Source organism: Equus quagga, chromosome 4, assembly GCF_021613505.1.
Source record: "Equus quagga isolate Etosha38 chromosome 4, UCLA_HA_Equagga_1.0, whole genome shotgun sequence".
Taxonomy (NCBI): domain Eukaryota; kingdom Metazoa; phylum Chordata; class Mammalia; order Perissodactyla; family Equidae; genus Equus; species Equus quagga.
In genome coordinates, this window is record NC_060270.1 from 109,545,876 (window position 1) to 109,561,762 (window position 15,887).

At 38.0% G+C, this 15,887-nt stretch overlaps 1 protein-coding gene across 1 annotated transcript in view; it reads right to left on the reverse strand.

The window, feature by feature from the left end:
- Positions 1 to 1,095: 1,095 nt before the first annotated feature.
- Positions 1,096 to 15,887, reverse strand: part of CFAP210 (cilia and flagella associated protein 210) — a 41,412-nt gene continuing 26,620 nt past the window's right edge. Inside the window, exons 5-9 of the mRNA XM_046657775.1 lie at positions 11,132 to 11,288; positions 6,638 to 6,777; positions 4,400 to 4,592; positions 3,535 to 3,699; positions 1,096 to 2,186 (exon numbers count right to left, since the gene is read on the reverse strand). Coding sequence (XP_046513731.1) covers positions 1,842 to 2,186; positions 3,535 to 3,699; positions 4,400 to 4,592; positions 6,638 to 6,777; positions 11,132 to 11,288 — 1,000 coding nt within the window. The 3' untranslated portion in view covers positions 1,096 to 1,841. The remainder of the gene's footprint in view (positions 2,187 to 3,534; positions 3,700 to 4,399; positions 4,593 to 6,637; positions 6,778 to 11,131; positions 11,289 to 15,887) is intronic.

Sequence of the window (15,887 nt, forward strand, 5' to 3'; positions counted from 1 at the left end):
CTCCAAAGTTTCTACACATCCTACCCCTCCAAAGTTTCTACACATCCTACCAGCTATTAGCCCTTTGTGAGTTCACGACAGTCCCACAGAACACCTTGGCACACGATTTTGAAGTCAGTATCTATAGTGTTCTTTTTATTAATCAGCTACATTACTCCTTTAAAGCAGGGTGAATGGGTTGGTTGGTTGGTTTAACCTAGGATTCATAAACCCCAAAATAGTAATTCAGAGTGATGGCTTGCTTACCAAATCATCGATGCCATTTTTAAAAAGTATAGGTGGCCAGCCTCATCCCAGATACACTTAATGAAAATCTTGGATATGGGTGAGAGTACTATCCTGGGTCACTTATGAGGGGATGTTGTGGAAGTCCTGAAATTATATACAGAATATAGTGTGTGTGTGTGTGTGTGTGTACACCTTACTGCTGAAGGAGCTATATGTTTTTTCATTCTCAGAGAGGATCATGACATCCAAAATTTTTGCTATAAGACTTTGTCCCTGAGAGCGAAACCTATACCCAGCATTCCCATTTGTAGGAACCTATCTCAAAGGTACAGTGATGAAAATATGAAATGCATAAACCTGTTAACTGCAGGAGTTTTTAATAGCAAAGGACTGGAAACCACTATATCTGTTGGAATGCCACTGGTTGAATAAACTGGTACATACATGCAGCAGAATACTATGCCAGTTGGAAAAGGAAAGAGGATCTTCAGATACTCCTGTGAAAAAAATGATGCTTCTGTATGATTCTGCTCAATGCGGTATCTAGAGTGGTCAAATTCACAGAAACAGAAGGTAGAATGGGAGGTCCAGGAGTTGAAGGGAGGGGGAAGTGGAGCGTTGTTTAATGGGCATAGAGTTTGAGTTTTACAAGATGACAAAATTCTGGAGATTGGCTGCACAACAATATGAATATACTAACCGTACACTTAGAAATGGCTAAGATGGTAAAATTTATGTTGTGCATTTTCTACCACAATAAAAAATTTTTTAATTAAAGGAGCAGGGGAATACAATTCATAAAAAGCCACTGAACCTATGTATCAAGTTGGTCACAAAACCACACGTAGAAGAATTATTTCAAGTGACTTTAATACATGGTAATTTGCACACGTCTAGTGAGATACACTACAAAATAAACCACAAAGAAGTCATAAACTGTATTCAGTAGTATGTTAGTAATAATATTGGTAGGGTTATTTGAAACTAAATATTGAAGGATAAACCAAATAAGTACATAAATTTATGCTGAAGAGAAAAGAAATACCTCCAATGGAATATTAGTCGCCTGTAAAAAGGAATGAAGTACTGATGATGGTACAAAATGGATGAACCTTGAAACTACACTCAACGAAACAGGCCAGGCACAAAAGGCTACAGTATAATTCTATTCATATGAAATATCCAAAACAGGCAAATCCATAGAGACAAAGCAGCTTAGTGGTTTGCCAGGCGCTATGCAGAGGGGGAACGGGGAGTGACTGCTTAATAGGTGCAAGGTTCCCATTTGGAGCATTGAAAAAGTTCTGGAACTAGATAATGGCAATGGTTGCACAATATTATGAATATACTTAATGCCACTGAATATTTTTAAATGGCTAAAATGATACATTTTATGTTGTATATGTATTTTATCAAAATAAAAGGAATATGAATTAATTAACCTTGGGTGGTGAAAAATCAATTAGATCAGACATAATTGTACTCAGATGAAGAGCAGCTTTATTATCAAATTATAAGCATATAATTGACTACATTTGTAGTTCATATTTGCTACAACTTAGCATAATATTAGCTACAGCTTAGTCTTCTCAATCTTAAAAATAAACTTTTTTCTACCATGTAAAACCTAGCCTTTTCTTAGACTTTTGGAAATTATTATATTTTGATCCCTGAGAGTTATAAAAAGGGAGCTGGACTCCAGTGGTATCACTTGCCTGATAGCTGGGTCTTACTCCACCTCTGTCCACAAAAACTGGTCCACGGCCACCTCCAGGTCCTTCCTGTGCAGCTTTTACAAGAGGAGACAGATATTTATTTGTTGATTCAGACTCAAGTTCAATTACTTCTCTGGCATAATCCTGAAATTCTTTCTCCTTTTCAGCCACAAGAGCTTCAGTAAGTCTGCAATACTCTAATTCAGCTTGTTTTGCTTGCTTTGCGTTAAACTTATTTTTGGCCTATTTGGGACAGAAAGAAAATACAATTTCATACTGGTAAACAGGATCAATTTTCTAAATATATGTAGCATTTGAAGTTGTAGATATAATTTTCTAACTCATTGATATTTGACAAATTCTGACTTAACAAATATATACTATAATTTATTTCAGAAACTCTCCCATGCTTCTCACAATAGTATCGTGCTCAAAATGTGGTTCAATGAGACTTACCTTAATAGCCTATGTGATGATACATCTTCAAACAAACAATACAGCAAAATAATTGAAAGCATGAAGTTTAGATAAAAATCAAATAGCCGAGTTTAGAATCTCATTTCTACCATTTATGAGATGTATACTTCAGCAGGTGTGGAACACACACCAATCACTGCAGCCTCTCATTCATTCTTCTGAAGGAACTCACTCAAACGCACTGCTCTACATCAGCCCAATAACGCATGTGACCTAGCCACAAAGATTGCATCGTCAATGACTATCTGAGCTAAGGCAAACCAATTACATTCTCTGTTCTCCAAGAATTTGAAGTTGGAACGAGTGACATTTATCTATGTAGGTTGATCAGGAGCTGGGTGGAATAAGTAATCTACCAAAAGCCGATTTACCAATAATTCATAAAATTTTTTTCTTTTAACTTTATATTTACAAAAGCCTTGTTCTCTTACCTGTATATATGAGGTAATTTTAATGTCTTTTTAAAGATTTCTATGAAGTTTTGGTTGACAACTTTTCATTTCATAAACCTTGCCCACAGTATTGGTTAACTGGCAAACAAGGCAAATACACTGAGGAACCCTAGGGATCCAGGCTTTAAAAAAGTAAAAGTGAGCAGAGACATTAGAGGCTTCCTATTGTGGTGAAGATGATTTCATAGCTTGAGCCCAGGGAAAGGAATTCTCTATTAAAACAAAAAGTAGGGGCCGGCCCAGTGGTTAAGTTCACGCACTCTGCTTCAGTGGCCTGGGGTTCACAGGTTCGGATCCCAGGCACGGACCTATACAACATTCATCAAGCCATGCTGTGGCGTCATCCCACATATAAAACAGAGGAAGACTGGCACAGATGTTAGCTCAGGGCAAATCTTCCTCAGAAAAAAAAAAAAATTAAAGCACAATTGACACTAAAGAAGGATAAATATTTGTGCAAAAGACAAATACAGTAAGGGAACTTCAATAAAGATAAAAACAGAAACTAACTCTGCATTTTTAATATATTTTATTGTGTCATAACCATAATGACCATCTGATCTTATTCAACAAAGGGAACTGCTTGGGAAACAGAAAAACAGCATGAACTCTATATTAAATATTTATTGCTAAACTAAGCATAAATATTTAGGAATAATTACCATTTGCTGAATATTGGTGTCTTGAACTTCTCGCTGTTCTTTATCAGCCTTGCGTTTTTTCTCCTTTTCATGCTCGAAGAAAATCTGATCTGCTTTCATCATAGCCAGCAAATGTTCTTTAGCCTCTATTTTGCTTTGTCTTTTTTCTTCTTCTTTATCTTTCATCTAGATGTTAAAAGGCAAAGGAAAAAATTAAAACCATTTTTAGCAACCAGTGCTCTCCAATGAGACATGGAGTTAGAAGGCTCCAGGCAGGTCAGCCAGGAGCAATGCAAGGGCATAAAAGTGTATGCACCTGGGCTGATTCCCATGTGGTCAGCTTACTTTGGTTTTGTTCTGTTTCCCGAATATCAGGAAACACACAATGAAAACTTAAGTAGAGTGATACTGGTTTAAAAAAGAAAATACAGGAACAGAAAAGCAAGGGCTTCTCAAGATAGGGAAATATTTGTAGGTAAAAAATTAATTGCTGCAATGTTTATAAATTATCTAATTTAAATGTTATGACAGTCATGTAGGAGATAAATTCTGAAGGATTAAGAAATACAGAAATGCAATAGGGTAATTTTTACTTGGTTCGTCTTAAAAACATTCAAATGAAAAGTATATTCAATGAATAACAATTTTTGCATTTCAGATGGTTCTGAAACAGAAGAGATTATCACTTTGCATCTATAAATACCTTATTTGTAATTGATTGTCATGTCATCTTCTGTTAGAAAGTAAACATAGTTTGATTTCAAGAATACAGGAAGATAATTCATACATTGTTTTTCAAATCTGTGCTAGTTTTTTGTCAGAGAGGCAGAGTGGAAAGGGCTTAAATTTGTTTTTTTATTTTTACTTTCATAATTGAATTGCTTACCACAAGAGTTCTATATTCTGCAATTGCTTTTAATTCTGCTTTGTTTTTTTCATATTTTTCCCTTTCTCTTTTTTCCCATTCAGCCTCAGCTTCTGCAATATCTCTAGCAATAATCAAATCTTCATTGTCAAGTTTCTCTTTCATTAGTTCACTCAGGAAGTTATTTATTCTTTCTCTCCGTTCCTCCATTAGCCTATAACAAAATAACCACTACTCATCAAATCTTTATGAATAGATTTGTTATGGAGCCAATGTAATTTAAATCGTCAGATATTTTATAATCTTTTACAAGTCTAAAAGGAGCCCCATTGCTCCTTCTATATAGTTACTGTTTTAAGTGGAAATTATTTTTTAACACTTTTTATACTTTATTTTTAGAATGAAACATATTCTAAAAATCCAAAGGGAGTAATGCATATACTATGATCTTCTGTGTGTGTGTGTGTGTGTGTGTGTGTGTAGGAAATAAAGTGCTAAAATTCTCCAAAATGAAAAATATTTTAAAATACTTTATCAGACTACCTTACTTACTCTAACATTGGAAGCTTAGGGTATAAACTAAACCAAAGGCCTTTCTTTAAATAAAACCTGAAAGTATCTAGTAATTTTATCAAGATCCTCAGTAAATCCATTCTTTTACTATACTGTCTGCAATTTATTCATAGCACTTTATTGACTTCATCTGTTTATATGAAGATAAATAACTCTCCCTTTACACTGTGAGATTCCTGAGTCAGAGACAGGGTAAGTCCTCTCTAGTTCAGGGCCAAGCACTGTGCCTGGAACATCATCAACAATAACTATTTATTGTTAAAAGAATGGGGCATTTTCATTTAGGAAACTGAGAAAAAAGTACTTTTAAATTTAGTTGTGACAAATTCACTAATTTATTGAGTGAATTAGCAAAGCAACATGGGAGAAACAATGAAAAGGACACAGTGCATGCCCCAAGGAAATGACAATCTAAAGTGGAGAAAAGACATTTATGCAAATAACTACACAAGGCAAAGGGTAATAAATGCCACGCAAAAGCTAGAAAGTGATAAGGGCAAATGAGAAAAAAAGGACGGCTTCCTGGAAAAGGTGATACTTCATCTAGGCTTTCAAAAGCAGTATTTTAAACACTTTTATTGATTGCCTACTATACGCCAGGCACTACTCCAGGTGCTGGGGACATAACAGTAAACAGACACAGTAAAAATCTCTGCCCTCATGGAGCTTTCATTATGGCTGAGGTAGAGGGACAGTAAACAAAATAAATAATGAAAATCATGCTATATCATGCAAGGAGGAAAAAGAAAGCAGTTAAAGAGCTGAGCGCTGTGGAGGGTGCGGTGGTCATTTTAAACAGGGCAGTCAGCGAAGGCCTCAACGAGAAGGCAGTATTTGTGTAACGATGTGAAAGAGTTAAGGGATGTAAGCATTCCCCAGAGAGGGTACAGCAGAAGTCCAGTGTGAGTGACAAAGAGGGAAAGGAGAGAAGAGGAGTGAGGTCTGAGAGACGAGGCGGGGGTCGGCGGGGAATCTGGACGGGTGCAGAGACTTACGGGCTGTAGGAAGATTCTAAGTGTGATGCAAAGCCCTCAGAGGACTGTGCCCAGAACAGAGAGGAACACAGTCCAGACAGAAACACGACGTACTGCACTGGCCTCCTACTCTGCTCCCTCACTCCATCCAAAACCGCTCACTCAAGTACGCCACGACCTACAAATCTGACGGACGCTTCATTTTGAAAAAGCTCATTTAATCCCTCTATTGATCTAACACTGATGACTGCTCTCTTCTTACTGAAATTCTTCTGTGCTGTTTCTCTCATTTTTCTCATCTCTGGAAACTATTCTTTGGTCTTTGCATTACCTTCTTGCTGCATCTGACCCTTAAATATGGACTTCCCTAGGGACTGTGCCACCTGCATCTCTTACCTACTCACCAGAGGTGAGCTTACCTGCATCCACAGTTCCAACTACCGCTTATATATCAACGGCTCACAAAGCCATCTCCAGCTCACATCCCTCTTCAGAGCAGAGATTTCCAGTGTTGAAAACCATCTACCAGAGAGACGTCCTCAGTATTCCAAGAGAATCCCAACTCACATGCCCCAAACCGAAATGTCACCAAACACCCTAGTCATATATAAAATGAGACCTTTATTCCTAAAGACTACTCTCATATCACAACTTCTGATTTATCATAAATTTCAGATAGTATTTTATTAGGTAAATTATTTTAAAAGCTCACCTGTGTGTTTCAGCTTCTTTTTCTTTCCCCATTTGTGCAAGACGCTTTTTTGCTTTGATAAATTTTCTAATCTTTTCATCTTCCTCCTCTTGCTGCTGCCGTTCTACAGCTTTGATGATATTTTTATCATTCATATGTTCCTTGGTGGAAGAAAACTGTGTATTATCCTATCACAAAGAAAAATCTTTCCGGCCAGCCCCGATGGCCTAGCAGTTCAAGTTCAGCAGGTTCCACGTGGGCGGCCGGGGTCTGGCTCCTGGGCGTGGAGCCACACCACTGGTCTGTCAGTAGCCATGCTGTGGCAGTGGCTCACATGGAAGGACTTACAACCAGAATATACAACTATGTACTGGGGCTTTGAGGAGGGAAAAAAGGAGAGAGAGGAAGATTGGCAACAGATGTTAGCTCAGGGCAAAACCTTCCAACCCAAAAAAAAGGAATCTTGCAGGGTCACTGCTTATTTTAAAAAAAAAAAAATCCTTCAACGTACAAATATCTAAGAAGAATCTGTCAAATAGTACAGCTGCTGACTCACTTAATTCTCTCTTGGAAATTTATCACAAAGAGATAATCAGAGATGTGCATTAAGTTTTAAGTACCATGTACTTCATCTCAAAGCTATTCGTAAGAGCAAAAACTTGTAAACAACCTCTAAATAATTCAATAATGGAAAAACGGTTAGAAATATTATACTCTCAATGACATGAGAAGATACAAATAACATAATTGGTAACGGGGGGGGAAGCAGGCTCTAAAATACTACATTGCATATTTCAGTTTTGCAAATATATGTAAGTACAAGTTTACAATGTTTATATAACTGGAAGAAATGTATCAAATGTTAACAGTAGTTATCTCTGGGACATGGGATAGGTGACTTTTACACCTAATGCTTTTCTTTAAGAAAATATGTCTTAATGTATTTCTTTTCAAATATCTCATTTTCTTTAAAAATAATTAAAATAATAATTCTATAGTCAGAAAAAAATACATTAAATATATACAATTTTCATTTAGTGTTTGAATAGTTAATATAGTCACATGGTACACAAACTGAAAATATTTAAAAGATACACAGTGTAAAGTGTCCTTCCTACCACATCCACTATCTATCTGCCTATTCCTAACTCCCCCCACCAGACCCAATCACTGGGAAACTAGTTTCTTGTCCAGACTTTCTTTTTGCATATACACAAGAAAACACACAGATGTATACTCTAACAAAACTTTTTAAAATAGGTCATTATTTTTTTTAAACAAAAAATAAAAATCTGTTCATATCAGCATTCATTCCATGACCCAACCGGAGTTAGCCATCATAAAAATAGGTGCCTTTGAACACAATAGCCTGGATATTTAGCTATATTAGTGTACTCTGTTACTATAAGTAGAAACCAATTCAAGGCAAAAATTATTAGATGCAATATTAAATTTCCAATATATTTACAACTCAGGGTCTATTATGTGTCTAATATTCTTAAGTACTCTTCTGGGTTTTTTTTTTTTTTTAAAGATTTTATTTTTTCATTTTTCTCCCCAAAGTCCCCCGGTACATAGTTGTATATTCTTCGTTGTGGGTCCTTCTAGTTGTGGCATGTGGGATGCTGCCTCAGCGTGGTTTGATGAGCAGTGCCATGTCCGCGCCCAGGATTCGAACCAACGAAACACCGGGCCCCCTGCAGCGGAGCGCGTGAACTTAACCACTCGGCCACGGGGCCAGCCCCAGTACTCTTCTGTTCGATAGGCTATTACTTTTAAAAGCCTGTATTCTGGTTAGGAGATACATTAATCAACATGAAAAGCTAAGGAAAATACCAACTGTTAAAAGTGATTGTTCTGAATAATTTCTTAAAAGTTTTATTTTGCTGTTTTGTCCCTAAGTTTATTGTAATGTTCATACAGATTTGTTTATAATAGGAAAAGTATAGAGTTAACTAACACAAAGTTAATTCTCATTTTTAAAACTTGAAAGCCTCAGGTCAAGGTCACATAGCTGGTCAGTGGTGGAGTTAGCATTCAAAACAAGGTCTGGCCCATTCAAAGTGACTTGCAGAGAGCAAAATGCTGCATCCATGAACCAAGACAAAGATTTTATTCAAAAGGAACAAGAAGATCACAAGTAAAACTCTTAGAAATTAAAAGTTTGATGGCTAAAATTAAAAATTCAGGGCCAGCCCCAGTGGCCCAGTGGGTAAGTTCAGCATGCTCGGTGTCAGTGGCCTGGGTTCAGTTCCCAGGTGCAGACCTATACCACTCTGTTAGTGGCCATGCTGAGCTGACAGCCCACATACTAAAAACAGAGGAAGACTGTATGGATGTTAGCTCAGGGTGAATCTTCCTCAGAAAAAAACAAAAATTCAATAGAAGGCTTAGAAGACAAAGTTGAGGCTAACTCTCAAAATCAAACAAACCCAAAAATGGCAGGAACAATTAATTACCTCCCTCAGATTCTTTCTTCTCTTCAGCATTAATAGCAGGACCCAGATTTTGTTCAGAATGGCAATATGCTGACCTAAAAGACTATATTTTCAAGCTTTCTTTTCAGCTAGGTGTGACTAAATTATAACCAATAAGATTTAATGGAAATTGTTAAGTGGGCCTTCTGGAAAAGTTCTTTAAAAATAGAACAGACACAGCACTAGTTTTGTCCTTCATTCTTTCTCTCTTCTTGCTGCCTGGAATGTGGACATGAGGGTGGGAGTTCCAGCAGCCATTCCGGGCCATGAGGCAACCTCGAGGACAGAAGCCGTTTATGTTCCAAGAAAAGCAAAGCAAAGAAAAGGGAAGCTGTCTCAGTCCGTGTTGATTCCGGAGGTTACCACATCAGCCTTGGAAGGACTACTTCTGCACATCACACAAAATTTTAATTTGTTTAAGGTACTAGTATTTTCCGCTTCCTGTTATATGCTTTTGAGCCTTCTCCTAACTAATAAAATGAGAAAAGGTTTTTTTAAATTAGAGCATCAATTCAGAAAGTCCAATATCTACCAGAGGAGTTCTAGAACAGAAGAGAGAAAATGGAAAGGGACAAAATTATACAAGAAATAAAATAAGAGAAGTTTCCAGGATGAAAGGAATACGCATTTCCAGACTGAAAGTATCACTGAGTGCTCAGCAAAATGAACGAGAAACACCTCTACCAGGGTAGGTCACCATGCGACTGTGGAGCTGCAGAGAGAGACAATAAATGGCATCATACTTCCACAGCAACCGTCTTGGAAGCTAGATGATTATGAAACTATGAATACAAAATTCTGAATTCTCAACCCAGAATTCTATATCTACTCAAACTATAAAGCAAGGATGGCTTTAGACGATAACCTTTTCAGACAAGAACTCAAAAATTTGACCTTTTGTGTATCCTCTCTTAGGAAGCTACTCGAAGATGTATTTCAGCGAGATGAAGGAGTAAACCAAGAAAGAGGAACGCATGAGATTCAGGAAATAGGAGCTGTGACCCAGCAAAGTGGCACGGGGAAGTCCTAGGAGGACAGTGGAGCAGCAGGCCTAGAGAGCAAGCCATCCAGAAGGAAGAGAGGGATGGAGGACTCCAAGGAAACCAATAACACAGATCATTTACTATTACTATCAATATACGCTTGACAGAACTTATGGAACACACAGAAAAACTGAGGGATATGGTCATCAGAGCAAACGAAAACAAAGAATTATTTTAATCACAGAAAAACATGTATGCAAGCAAAGAAATAGGATCATAGTATATTATTTGGCTCTTCAGAGAACAAAACTTATATAATCATAATAATGATTGAACTAAAATTGTGACATCATTATTTGGAGGAGAGGGGAGGGTGGGAAGGGGAAAGTATTGAAAAAGAGCTAAATCCTCAACTACCAGGGCAGAAGAGACAGAAAATGTCTAAAATTAACAAATCAAGATACGTATCTTTAGAACTTAATATACATTTTTAAAATACATAGATTACTTAGAATATAACTTTATACCTGAAGAAACAGCTAAAAGAACTTGGAACTGGTTGCCTCCGAAAAGCAGAAGGGGGAGGCAAGGAGCCGCTGCTCCTCTTTTAAACCTTTCGGTGTTGTTTGATGTTTTAACTCTGTGCATTTATTACTTAAGGAAAAAACTAACTTTGAAGAAAAGAATGTAAAAAATTACAAAATAAAATAAATTGCAACAGCCATAAAATAACTACTACCATTTACTGAGTGCATATCAACACTGTAGCAGACACTGAATATATATCACCCCATTCATCCTTCACAACAACTCTCATTTCAAGGATAAGAAAATAAATTCATCAGGACAAAATTCTCATTCTCTTCTCTCTTTCTTGTTCATGCGTGAAAGCACATCCACATAAAACCACAGCAAATATAGCTCCCTCAAAAGTATACTTAGAAACTCAACTTAATAGCAACTAGTATTCTACTCCACTGTTATTTATAAAAAATATATCAAAAGTTAGGCATTGGACTTAGTACATTTTTTGAAAAGATGTATTTTCAACTTACAAAAAACAGTCTCCTGCTCTCATTTCTCTCTTCTTTTTTCTTTTCTAGTTTTTTTCTCATTTCTATTTCATACAATAAATTCTGTCGCTTTATTTCCTCAGCATCCTTTTCCTCATGTCTTCTCCTTCTTTCTTCTTCCTCTTCATGTTCCTTTATTCTAAAGCAGAAATAATTATAATTGAGAGCAAAGCAGAAAAATAGATTCTATTTTAAAGAAATGAATTAGATTCTAACCTGGGATGATTTGAAGGTGTAAGGGAGAACGTGTGGATTTCTTTGGGGACAAGAAGAGATACATAAAGAGCAGTGATTAAAACCAAATCCAATCTGGGTTAGCCCAGAATTGTCAATATTTTCCTCTCTTTGAAATCTGTTTCACTCCTCACCAAAATTAAGTCCCACATTAGATTCAAATGTTCCTTTCCTTTAGAAAAGAACCAGTTAACTGAGTGACAGTGTGGTGGAATGGTGACATCATTTCACAGGGAAGTCCCTCATCCCTGGTGCTTCTCAGCACTAGACGAGATCCTACCTCAGCATGGGTCTAGCCCTCAGGAGATGAGGTCTGCTGGAAGGAGAGGAACAAAGGTTTCCTGGCCACAGTGGTTGTCATTCTTCCTCCAGCCAACATTGATTAGCTATTCATGCCTTCTGAGCAGTAAGCCACCACATGCTGGTTCTCCCACAGGGCTCACGTGCGAGTTCCTGAGATCCCTGAGCAGAGTTCTGATCTGGGAGATTTAGCTCCAGCTTTACCTCTTCAATCACACCACCCCACCCCGAGCCCTACCCTGTGGCCAACCCCAACAGCATCCCCACCAGGAGCTTCCACTATCAGTAGTCTACTGCAGACTCTGAGTGCCCTCAGCGGGCAGTCAACCCTCTTCATACCGGCAAGACAGCTCAAGCCCAAGATGTCTGCTTACAGCCAATCAACAAGGGTGCGGGCTGCTTCACTGCCACTCTCTATCTGCTGTCTCTAATTTTTTTCCTTCCTGAACAGGCAGGCACACGGTAGACCAACAACTCACTTAAAAAGACAAAAAGACTAAGGAACAAACCTGTCTTTCACATGCACTCAATCAAAAACAATTTTTTTCTTGGAGTCTCCTCACTCAGCTTCAGGGAGGGGGAAGTTCCCTCCCCTGTGCTGTGGAGGACTATAGAGTGAAGCGAGCCCGTAAGGTCATTTCGGTGTTACTAAGCCAGTTCAGGGCAGGAGGTTCCTAGCTGATTCATTCGTCCAGAGTAAGCAGCTTTCGAGTCACAGTCACTCTCTTTAGGAAGAGTTAAGAAAAAAGTCACTGTCAGCCACAGCTAAACCAGGTATATGACTGCCCTAAAAATACGAGGTTTCCACATTTTTATTTATTTGGTTGGTTGTTTAGTTTGTCAGAACTATTTAATACTTCACCAATCTCTTAGAAGCAAATTCATAAGTCAATAATCAAGATTTAAAGGACATTATAAAAAGAGATGCATCCAATTTTGAGAAAGGAAGTTTCTGAAGTTTTAAAATTCCTACTTTAAGGGAAAACAACAAGATATAAAAAATTTGCAATTTTAACATTCCTTAGTGAATCTGGACGTCACCAACAATATACCTATCCATGTATTGGATAATTTATTGCTTTAGCAAAAAAACCTTCCCTATTCTGAGAGTGAATAAGAACAAAAATGTCTCTAGTCTCAGTGAAGAAGTAATATTGTCAGTGATTTATAACTATTAAATAAAATTTAATTACCTGTCAAGCAAGACTTTTACCTTAGTTTGGGTAGACTACTCAACTCTCTGCCACTAATTTGGCTTAATACAAAGTTAACATATTGAAGGAAATCTGAAATCCTCTAGTTCCAAGAAGAAATACATAAGATTCATATCTTTACTTCCAACACCCACGTCCACAATGGACATCAATAATCAATGCATGGGACCGGCCCTGTGGTGTAGTGGTTAAGTCCACACTCTGCTTTGGTGGTCTGGGTTCACGGGTTCAGATCCCAGGTGTGGACCGACACAGTGCTCATCAAGCCATGCTGTGGCGGTGTCCCACATACAAAATAGAGGAAGACTGGCTCAGATGTTAGCTCAGGGCTAATCTTCCTCAAGCAAAAAAAAAGAAGAGGAAGACTGGCAACAGATGTTAGCTCAGGGTGAATATTCCTCACAAAAAAAAAATTAAAAAATAAATTAAAATAATCAACACAAAACTCTTTCCTGCCATGTCTTGTTCCTTTTCAACGCAATGAACCTGGGCAGCCTTTGCCAAGCCATGAGAGGAGAATTTGTCATGAAACCTCTTTACTATCCCTGATTCATATTCTGAAGTTCCCAAATCTGTATTTATCTAGCCCAGATCTGACTTGAGCTTATATAGCTGTATAGTCCTCCTATAAAAGCAGGAGGGACCCTTACCCAAAAGTTGATTTAGGTGACACTCCACACACCAAGAGAATTTGAGAGAAAGTATTACTCACACAAGGGACTCCCAGAAGAGCTGTGTAGGCACAAGTGGTCTGGACTCACTTGGGCAAAGAAGAAGGAATGGGTTTGGGCTGTTAATGTGACTAAGGGGTGGCACTGGGGAAAAGTTCCTGTGCATAGGAGATTTAAGTTTCCTGCTGGCACCAGCGGTGGAGGCAAGGCAAGCCCAGGGGACTTCTTATCAACCTGTGCAAATGCTTGGCCAAAGGGAAAGGGAAGGAGAGGCCTAAAATGAAGTCAGCAGTCAAACTTCAAAAATGAAGTCTGACTCTTTATTACAACAGGCACACTTGATTCTTGTAGAGACAACCCACTAGGTATCACCACCTGACGATTATATTACATAAGCATCTTACACTCATTATGTCTAAAACCAAATTTATCATCCTCCTCTTCTAAATGGATCCCTTTGGTCTCTTGTCCTTATTTTGGTGGAAAGTACCACCTTCTTTTCAGTTGCCTTACACTAGAGACTTAAGAATCATACTTAATTCTTCTGTAATCTTTAGACTTCTCATTCATTTACTTAACAACTATTTATTGATTTCTACTATAATAGTGAAACAGACAAACATGGTTCCTACGCTCCAAAAGCTTACATTTCAGTGGAAAAGATAGGCAAAAACAAACAAAAACAAGAAAATAGGCAAATAATGTAATTACAAATCCAGGTAAGTGTTATAAATAAAATAAGAGACCAAGAAAAAGAATAACAATTGAGTTATTTATTTCACATAACTTTGGATAGAGCTGTTCCCTAAGACAAGGAAGATCTCTGAGCTGGTGAGAAGCCCACAGATGAAGATGGGAGGGTAAAATTCCAGACAGAAGAAAAAGCATGTGAGAAGGCCCTGAGGCAAGCAAGGATTTGACAGGTGCTTAAGGAGTGGAAGATCAGTGTGACGGAGGTACAATAACTAATGGGAAGGAGTGGTCGGAAAGAAGGTTGATAAGTAGATGAGGCCAGATCACACAAGGCCTTGCAGGAGATGGTCAAGTTCCCATTGTATTTTAAATGCATGGAAAGCCATTGAAATGTTTTAGGTAGGAAAATATATCAATTTTCATTTTAATAAAATCTCTCTGTATGATGAAAGGAGAAGGGATTAGGATGAGAGAATAAGAGGCCAGTTAAGAGGTTGATGCTATAGTCCATGGGGCGTGAGGGTGGCCTGGACTAAGACGACAGCAGTAAATTCAAGGTTCGTTTTGGAGAAAAAATGAACATGAATTACTGATAGATTTGATGTAGGAAATAAAGGAAAATGAGGAATCAGGGTGGATTCCTAGGTGTCTGTTTTGAACAACTGAGAGAATAAGGATGCCACTAGAAAGACCACTGTGGAGGTGGAGACTCAATAATTCAGTGCTAGACATTTTAAATTTGAGATATCTATGGGCCATCCAAGTGGAGATGTCTTGGAGGCAGTTAGATATGTGAAGCTGGGACTCAAGGGAGACGTCTGGACTAGTTACAGATTTGGAGGTTATCAGATTTGGGATGGCTTTTAAATCAATCAGCATGAATGAGATTACTTAAACCTTCTCTCTTCATAATTTTTCCTAGATGATCTTATCCAGGGAAAGTGATACACACTATCCTATGATGATTTTTCCCTTTTTTTGGAAGCTGATGAGATTACTAGTAACTAAGTAAGCTGTTCTTAAGCAAGGTCTATAGGCCCCTTCCTAGAGAAGGACTTACCTACCAATAGAAGGAAACAGAATTATACACTGTTTATAGATACTGCTAAGTTTCCTTTCAATAATTATGTTTAAGGTTCTTGGTCAAAATCGCTCTATTTGGGAATTCTTGTGTCACTAGGGTCAGTCCCTTATTTGCCCCATCCTCACCGAGCCCACTGGGATGAGAATTATAGGCAGACTCTTATAAAGCTCAAAGCCCAAGAATGGAATAGGCTGCCCAAGTCTGCAGCCTAGAGATTTTTGTAAAAGTGTGTGAAAAATCTCACTGTCAGGCACGGGGCCAGCAGCTGTACAGTGTGTTTTAGTTATTTACTGCTAAGTAATTAATCACCCCAGAATTTAGTGGCTTAAAACAATAAACATTTATCACCTCACACCATTTCTGAGATTCAGGAATCCAGCAGTGGCTTAGCTGGGTGGTTCTCAAGAAGCTGCAGTCAAGATTAGATGACAAGATTAGTTGGAACTATAGGCATCTGAAGGCTTGACTGAGGCTGGAGAACCCATTTTCACATATCTGTTGGGAGGAGGCCTCAACTCACTGCCACATGGACCTCTCCATAG